Source organism: Sinocyclocheilus rhinocerous, unplaced genomic scaffold, assembly GCF_001515625.1.
Source record: "Sinocyclocheilus rhinocerous isolate Xijiao unplaced genomic scaffold, SAMN03320098_v1.1 scaffold495, whole genome shotgun sequence".
Taxonomy (NCBI): Eukaryota; Metazoa; Chordata; class Actinopteri; order Cypriniformes; family Cyprinidae; genus Sinocyclocheilus; species Sinocyclocheilus rhinocerous.
In genome coordinates, this window is record NW_015629560.1 from 567,789 (window position 1) to 577,086 (window position 9,298).

At 35.1% G+C, this 9,298-nt stretch overlaps 1 protein-coding gene across 1 annotated transcript in view; it reads left to right on the forward strand.

The window, feature by feature from the left end:
- LOC107739228 (zinc finger protein 106-like) overlaps positions 1 to 8,387 on the forward strand; it is a 20,438-nt gene extending 12,051 nt beyond the window's left edge. Inside the window, exons 12-22 of the mRNA XM_016551252.1 lie at positions 785 to 828; positions 1,660 to 1,793; positions 1,916 to 2,050; positions 3,159 to 3,275; positions 3,404 to 3,595; positions 3,809 to 3,871; positions 3,964 to 4,083; positions 5,101 to 5,172; positions 5,295 to 5,366; positions 5,451 to 5,597; positions 7,354 to 8,387. Coding sequence (XP_016406738.1) covers positions 785 to 828; positions 1,660 to 1,793; positions 1,916 to 2,050; positions 3,159 to 3,275; positions 3,404 to 3,595; positions 3,809 to 3,871; positions 3,964 to 4,083; positions 5,101 to 5,172; positions 5,295 to 5,366; positions 5,451 to 5,597; positions 7,354 to 7,410 — 1,153 coding nt within the window. The 3' untranslated portion in view covers positions 7,411 to 8,387. The remainder of the gene's footprint in view (positions 1 to 784; positions 829 to 1,659; positions 1,794 to 1,915; positions 2,051 to 3,158; positions 3,276 to 3,403; positions 3,596 to 3,808; positions 3,872 to 3,963; positions 4,084 to 5,100; positions 5,173 to 5,294; positions 5,367 to 5,450; positions 5,598 to 7,353) is intronic.
- Positions 8,388 to 9,298: the final 911 nt, after the last annotated feature.

Below are 9,298 nucleotides of genomic sequence, written 5' to 3' on the forward strand. Positions count from 1 at the left end.
AAGTCTTAACTTTTATAAAGAATATCTCTTTGGATTTGAGACTTTAGTCTTTGCAACTTTAGGGATCTTATCTATTCACTAACAGCAGCCTTATGTAATCTATTAACTACACATTATATCTTTTTAGTCAAGTAGCAAATGGATGTTCTAAAATATTTTTAATATGACTGAATTTGTATTTAACATGATTTAACGATTTTATAGAAACATTGTAACATTGTTACTAATTTTAATGCTTACATTTCCTCAGTCATTCAAACAGCAGCTACAGTAAATGAGCAAAGAATATTTACATTATCAAAGAACATCATCAGTGACTACAGTCTATCATGAGTTTATGCACTTTAGGATACACTGTATGATAAATGAATCTCTTATACTTACATCGCAGGTACATCTGCATGTGTAAAACAGTGTGATTAGAAAGTGAACTAGATCACAGTGAAAAATTCTAATCAAACTAGCTGTAGTCTGGACTAGAGTGTGGGAACACTTTAATAGTTTGTCAGAAAAGCAACATGGGATTTCCAAAAAGTGATTTTAATCTGTAAGATCTCTGAGGTTAGTAACCATTCTGAAAGATGGAAGATATTGTTTAACAAGCATTTGGCTGTTGGGCTTTGAAGATGGCAGAAAACACAGCCGGTTGTGGTGGGCGAGAGTGCACATACATAACAGATACAGCTTGTTTATTGGCATGTTCACTTACAGATGGTCTTGGCCTTTTGGTACCTTGACTCTTTCAGTTTGTCACCTGAAATTTCTCTTTTTTTTATTGTTACAGTGAAATAAAATCAGCCTCAGTGTTGGAGTCAAAGGTGCCTTCAGGTATGTGTTATATTCAAAAACATATTTGGAAGCTGTAGCAAATGTACCATTAATACCACTTATCTTTTGTTTAAGGCAATACCTTTTGCTGAGGCTGAGTTATGTCATGTGCGAATCACTTACCTGTCACTTATTTAATTTTATTGTTTTATTTTCTTACTTCTGGTAGCAGTGAGTAATTTATATTCGTCTAGTTCTGTGCTCAGTGCAGTCGTTGCAGAAAGACCAAATTAGAATACTCACATGATCAGCATACAGAAATAGTTTGGGGGAAAAGTCCCCAAATTACTTTTTAAGGGCAAGGTATTCTTAGTGCCTGTTAGTTTTATACTTAACCTGTACCTCTGAGAGTGACTGCCAGGATGGCAACCCTGAGAATTCTGCCAACTCGTGTACAAAATGAGAGCGCCAGTGCTGTTTTTTTGGGAACTCCATTATACGACTAAAATTAAACATTATATCACTGTCACATTAGCTCACTTTCCCAAAAGGATAGGTTAAAAAGGTTAAAATTGTGATTATGATCAGTTTTGATGATCAGTCCTAATTTGGCATTGTGGTGGTGACTTAAATCCAAAGTATATTTCAGTTTTGACACGTCACGAATGTTTAGCGAATGTCTTCAGCCGAACATGTAAGCCTTTGAAAGTATACTTTGTTTGAAAGATCATGACATTTTTATCAAAGCAAACTTTACCCACAAGTTTGTATTGTGTTCTGTTTGTTACGTAACAGCACATACATTATCTAGACACACATCTCTTTCATAGTGTTAATATTTCACTCAATAACTGATATGTGGGTGTGTGTGTGTTTTATCACATATATCAGATCCTGGGGAGGAGGAGGTGCCAACCGAAGGGGAGTTTGAAGGCCATCAAGAGGCCGTGAATGGAATCCAGATTCATAACGGACTGCTGTACACTTGCTCAGGGGACCGCACTATACGCGCTTTCAATCTGATCGTAAGACTTTGTAGAAATTGTCTGAAACATGTAGTTTAGGAAAAGCATTTCAACATGAATGTGATGATCTATGAATGTAGCTTACATACAGGTTTCTTTAAGAAGTCTCCTCATTGTTACAGAGCAGGAAGTGTATGGCGGTGTTTGAAGGTCACAGCAGTAAAGTGAATTGTCTGTTGGTGTCATGTGGAGGAGGCCTGCAACAGCGCCTGTACTCAGGATCAAGTGACCAGACCATCCGCTGTTACAACCTCAAGGTACTTTGATTCACACTGCTTTTGAAATCGTCCACCCAAATATGAAAACTGTCATCATTTATTCACATTGATGTTGTTTGCAACTTTTTTTTCTTCAGTAGAACATGAAAGATTTCAGATACACAGGCTGCACTTTAGTAGAGTGATTCATATTGTCAAAAAGTACCATAAAATAGTTTTTTTTATACTAGATTTGTGTGAGGAACAACCTGATATTTAAAGGAATAATTCACTTACAATGAAATTGTCACCAATTAATAGCTCCAGACTCAAATTACTTTTTTTCATCAGTGGAACACCAAATGCAAACTTCCATATTTTCTTCCATATACAGTATTTAAAGTAAGTTATTACGGACTGTCTAGCACCAAAAAGGACAAAAAGCACCATGAAAGCTGATAAAAGTATTAGAAGTAGAATTGATAAAAGCAGAATATGAATATGAATATTTATTATCTAATAAATATTGAATGACTAAAATTAAAACGTAATAAATATTAAACGGCTTAAAAATGTAAGTAGTTATTTATTGAAAACCTGTCACCATTCACTTTGTGCATGAAAAAAAGAAGAAAAAATTGAACATCAGTGTTATTTTAGTATTATTTATATACTTTTATAGTGTTTTTTAATATTTTGAATTAACTTTAATTTTTAGATTTCTGGATTTAATTATAATTTTAGTTAGTTAAATAAATTTTATATTTTAGTTAAGTTTTTAGGGTTTTTGTTTTGAGTATTTTGATTTAGCTTTAGTAATATTAGTACTTAAAATTATTTCAGTTAGTGGGTCAGGGCAACATTTCAAATTTTTAAAATTGATTATAATACATTTTTATTATATTTATATCTTTTTTTTGTTTAAAAGTAAGTTTAAAAAAAAAAAAAAATCGAATATTCATGTTTTATTTCATCTTTATTTTATTTACTATTAAAAACTAATTTTCAGTAGTTTTGTAGTTAACAATAACACTGTTGGACATCCTGCCTAACATATTTTTTCGTCTTGAGTCCTTCGAGTTTTAGCGTTTTCTTTATACTGTTATTTTTTCATGTCTTTCTATAGCATTGAGAGTATTACAAGGATTTCTGTTTGTTTTTTTCTCAGACAACAGAGTGCGTGGAACAGCTGTCGCTCCCAGATCGAGTGCTTTGTCTTCATAATCGTTGGAAAATTCTCTATGCCGGTCTTGCCAATGGCTCTGTGATCACCTGCAGTCTTAGGGTATTAAGTCTTTAATGAATCAGAATTCAGGGTTTGGGCTAAAAGAAGCTATATTTAGCAAAGATACGCTTATTGAGTCCTCTGTTCCCTGATCGTGGGGTAATGAACTTTTCTCTCATCTCCTGCAGAACAATAAGCAGCTGGATGTGTTCGAGTGCCACGGCCCCCGGGCTGTTAGTTGCCTGGCGACGGCTCAGGAAGGGGCTCGACGTATCCTGCTGGTCGGCTCTTATGACGCCACCATCAGCGTTAGAGATGCTAAGAGTGGCCTGCTGCTGCGAACGCTGGAGGGCCACAGCAAAACTGTGCTCTGCATGAAGGTTTGTGTCTGATCACATTTTTCCAAATGATTCTCCTTAATGCAGTTATTCAAAACATGCTTTTGCATCATATTTGAAGCTTGACAGCCCCAGTCCTCATTCAGTTTCATCATATTAAAAAGAGTGGCCAGGATATCCTTTAAAAATACTATTTTGTGCTGCACAGAAGAAATAGTCAAAAAACCTAAGTTTTTATTTGTTTCTTCTCTTCAGGTGGTGAATGATTTGGTGTTCAGTGGCTCGAGTGATCAGTCTGTACATGCTCATAATATTCATGTGAGTTTTTAATGCACAGTGTTTCTCATTGAGATGCGAGAATGAGGTGTCTTGTTTGTATCTTATTCACATCTTTGTCTCTGGATCTCCAGACAGGAGAACTGGTGAGGATCTATAAGGGTCACAGTCATGCCGTCACTGTGGTGGCCATACTGGGAAAGGTGATGGTCACAGCATGCCTGGACAAACTGGTCCGTGTGTACGAGCTCCAGGTAGAAATGACACATTCACATTCCACATACCTTTAACTAATGGCTTGGCCATAGGCAAATATTACAAAGCTTGTCAAGAAATGTCCCCACCACCATGTCCAGCCAAAAACATAAGAAAAAACAGATTTTATTTATTTATTTATTTTAAGAACTATTAAAGTTTTTATTTTTATTTTTTCAGGGCAATTATCTTGACATCCTTTTTTTTTTTTTTTTACGTTACTTTTATTATTCTTGTTATTTTCAGTGATTACCGTAGCACATTATTTTTACAGAATTACAGGAAATCAGTACTGTTCAGTGTTATTGTTAATGAAGATTAAAACTATTAAAAATGGTTTGCATTAATTGAAATAAACTTAACTAGAATATGCATATTAAATAAAAAAAACCTTAAACTTGAAATACTTATTATAAAAATTATTTGCAGATAATTTCCAAGGCATCATTTCTAATTTTCATTTAAATCGAAGTATTAAAACGAAATAAAAAAATAAAGCTTTAAAAATAATTTACCTGGTATTCCCATTTAAAAATGACAAAAGAACATGAAAAAACTACAATTAAAATGAAAACTAAAAATATAAAAATAAAAGATAAATAATATATTATTTATCTTATGAGCAGTTTTGATGATCAGTCCTAATTTGGCATTGTGGTGGTGACTTAAATCCAAAGTATATTTCAAAATGAAAACTAAAAATAAAAAATAAATAATATATTATTACGTAAATAATATTTTTTAAAAACTGGTGTTATTAAACGGTATATTTTTATTAAAATCATGAAATATTACTATGCTGTATGAATACTGTAACGTTTAAAAATTACATTATGGTAATAAGAATGTGAACAAGTATTTTTTTTTTCAAAACCGTGTTAGTGAAAATTTGTGAGATCAAATACTTAATTGTAATGAAATTAATGTAATTAATGTAAAAAATATCAGTGGTCCATTTTCTTGCATTCATGGATTCACTATTTTTGTGATATTGACCATATCTCTGGTGTTTCCAGTCTCATGACAGACTTCAAGTATATGGTGGACATTCAGACATGGTGATGTGTATGGTCATCCACAAGAGCATGGTGAGCGCATCTTCTTAACATCCTATTGGCATCCAAAACCAGATTTCATAAAGATTTACAAGCATTAATTACTGAAGTAAGTGGTTTTAAAAACGAGGCTGGTGGTGGTTTGTCTGTTGCAGATCTACACAGGCTGCTATGATGGGAGCGTGAGAGCTGTCAGATTGAACCTGATTCAGAACTACCGCTGCTGGGTAAGAAACTGAGGTCATGACATGACCGACTCAGACTGAAAGAGATTCCTGATGCCAGTTAATGTGTTTCCTGCCTCCTCACAGTGGTACGGTTGTACGCTGATCTTTGGCGTGATGGAGCACCTGCAGCAGCACCTGCTGAACGACCACACCAGCCCAGCACAGCAAGCATTCAAATGCCGCTGGAGGAACTGCGACACCTTCTTCACCACCCGCAATGGCTGCAGACAGGTACGGCAGCTCTCTGCCACTCAGAATGTCGCTTTCACACATGAAAACCCCGAGGAATTTGTATATTTTGCTACATGTACCACAGCTGGTGCACAAATGACAGCTTTCTGTGTTTGATACTTAAAGCTACCATCAAGCATGCATTTGTCATAAATTATTCAAGCTGCTGCTTCAGAAACTAGAAAATACTGGAAAAAAGAATGACGGGTATATTTTCATGACGGTTAGCCACCTTTTCCTTCCAATTCTCTTTACATTAATGCAACAAAAGATATTTATTATTTTATCATGGTTTTATGTTGTCACAATTTAAAAATATACACGTTTAAACTTTTTAAGATCAAAGTTATAATAATTCAAATAAATAAATACATTTGTAATTTAACATTTTTTAAGCAAAACCCTTGGCTACTGTTCCAAATTTGGGGTCAGTTAGATTTTTTTATTCTTGAAAGAATTAAATTAATTTAGAAAATTGCATTAAATTGATCAAAACTGACAGTTGAGATATATGTGACCCTGGACCACAACACCAGTCATAAGGGTAAATTTTTTGAAATTGAGATGTATAAACCTCAAAAAGCTGAATAAATAAGCTTTCCATTGATGTATGGTTTGTTATGATAGGACAATATTTGGCCGAGATACAACTATTTGAAAATCTGGAATCTGAGGGTGCAAAAAAAATCAAAATATTGACAAAATTACCTTTAAAGTTGTCCAAATGAAGTTCTTAGCAATGCATATTACTAATCAAAAATGAAGTTTTGATATATTTACGGTAGGAAATTTACAAAATATCTTCATGGAACATGAACTTTACTTAATATCCTAATGATTTTTGGCATAAAAGAAAAATCGATAATTTTGACCCATACAATGTATTGTTGGCTATTGCTACAAATAAACCTGTGCTACTTATGACACATGGTTTTGGCTGCATTTACACTGGCAGAAAAAATCTGATTTTTTTTGCCCACATCTGACAGATTGGAATTTGATGCACGCGTGTAAACACAAAAATCCACGCGAGATCTGATTTTTTCGTATCCGATCTGAGCCACTTCCAAATGTGGATTTTAATCGGATACATATCTGATATCTGGACATCCGACCTACGTCTAAACACACATATCCGAATCCCCGCAGAACTCCCAATGCGAGGGCAACACGTTTGCCAGTGCATGCGCTCGCATTTTATTTAGATGGAAACTTTATGTAGGCTAGGTAAGAAATTGCACATTCAGGAGCTGGTTTTCAACCCCAAACACACATATCCGAATCCCCGCAGAACTCCCAATGCGAGGGCAACACATTTTATTTAGATGGAAACTTTATGTAGGCTAAGTAAGAAATTGCACATGCAGGAGCTGGATTTCAACCCCTGCCCCGTGAATTTTATAAATACAACAGCTTCGCCGAAGCTACATTATATTTCTTAGCAATGACGTGATAACTTTCACTTGTTTGCAAGCTTCACTCTCTCTCTCTCTTGTTAATTCATTCAAATTCATTTAAATAAATATCATCTTGGCACTACTTTATTTCACTAAAGAATTCCACCTCTAACGGGCCTAACAAATGAAAATTACCGTTATTTTCCGTTATTTATCCGTTCAGTCAAACTTTTGAATGGGTCTATGTGTGTATAGTTATTTATATAGATAAAACTTGAGATTTTATGTATAAATTATAAAATAACATTTTTGATCTCTTTTATTTGTTTTAAACATTGATGTGACTCTTGTCTTTGTAGGCAGTGCATTGTCACATGCAGAAACATGCTGAGGACGACAGTAAAATGGAGCCATGAGGGGCCAAGGCAATTGCACAGACATAGTCTCCTCTTTTCCCATATTGGGAATGTCTCATTCAGCCCTCACCAGAGGAGCTTTGTTCATGGGCATATTTTTATACGATCCATCAGATACCGACAAACTGCCACTGATGCCACAATTTAAACGATGGTTGATTTTAAGCTCTGAGAAATTGGTTTTTAGTAAAAAAAAAAAAAAAGACAAGTGTTATTGTAATTTCAAACAAAAAGAAAAGCGTTTCTCTATAAGTGGATTTGATTTGTTGGTATTTTGACGATGGGAGGTTTTTTTTTCATGTGCCTCCTCTTTCACTTCTATCTGAAGTGTGAAATATGCTCAATTCTTTTATACTGACGTGGCATTGCTCTGATACTCTCCTGGAAAGGATTGATTACTGTATCAGACGCTTCTCCAAGTCTCTCATCTGATCATACACCGTATCGTATCGTCAGCTCTGAGATTTACTGACCAAATACAGACAGAAACTGTGAGAAACATTTGGGTACCGGTGCGGCAGCTCCCTCAGCAAACACGTGTAGCTCACTATTGTGTGTGCCGTATGACTTTACAGATCTTCTGATGTGGAGTGAATTCAGAAAGCATGAGACTTGTCGTGTCGAGCAACCAGATTTTAGTGTTGTAACGTTGCAGGCTTTTATGAAGGACAAGGTCAATCAATTTTTCCAATTGCATGGTATTAAATACCTGTCAAAGCAGTCTGTTATTATGGGACATTTACATTTCAATATGGTTTACAAATACAAAAATCAATTTTAGTCAAGTTGTGTCTGGTGATTTTATTAGGTTTTCTTTTTTTTTATCTATTTCTAAGAATTTTTTGTTTGTTTGGTTTTTTTTTTGGTTTCTGTGATTGCTCACCAATGGTGAAGTAAAGTTGAAGGATTTAGGTTCGCAGTGACTCTTAAAGGGTTAGTTCTACCCAAAAATGAAAATTCTGTCATTAATTACTCACCCTCGTGTTGTTCCAATCATCACGTAATGATCTGGGTCGGCGCCGCCACACGCTCGCGTCATGCTGCTGTCGTGAACGCGACGAAAATGTGGAATAAAGTCGTTATTTTTGTTTTCTTTGCGCAAAAAAGTATTTTCATAGCTTCGTAACTTTACAGTTGAACCACTGATGTCACACGGACTACTTTGTCGATCATGTTGGTACTTTTCTGGACCTTGAACGTGATAGTTACCTTGCCGTCTATGGGAGGGTCAGAGAGCCCTCAGATTTCATCAAAAATATCTTAAATTGTGTTCCGAAGATGAACGAAGGTCTTACGGGTTTGGAACAACACGAGGGTGAGTAATTAATGACAGAATTTTCATTTTTGGGTGAACTATCCCTTTAAGTCTGCTGTTAAAATGTTTGCTGTGCTGTTGACAGAGACTGTAAAGTGGCAGTTGGTTGAGAACAATTGTGAATGTGCTTTATGGGATAGTGTGAACGAGAAGACAAGATCATTTTATTTTCCTTTTTTTTTCTATAGTGAAGAAGTTTTTTTTTTTTTCTTTACCTTCACAGTATTTTGTGGCATTTGTGCCAATGAGATTTGTAGTTTTATGCAAGTCCAGGAGGGTCCTCACACAGGAATGTACCTTTATTTTGCTGCGTGAGAATGAAAGTTGTAGGGGTGATAAACATGGGAGGTGTTTTGTGCAGTTGGTAGTGTATTACGTCACTTCCTATAATGCTCAGCCCTGTTACGCACACACAAACCAAAACTTAGTGTAACCATAAACTGCAAACATCTTAATATCCTAACTTGGTTTTGTATGTTTCTGATGTAAGATTTTATATACAGTAACAGTACTCTGTCTCTCATGTTGAAATAGAACATTTTACTACCCCTGAAGAGCTGTATTTGTAACTAT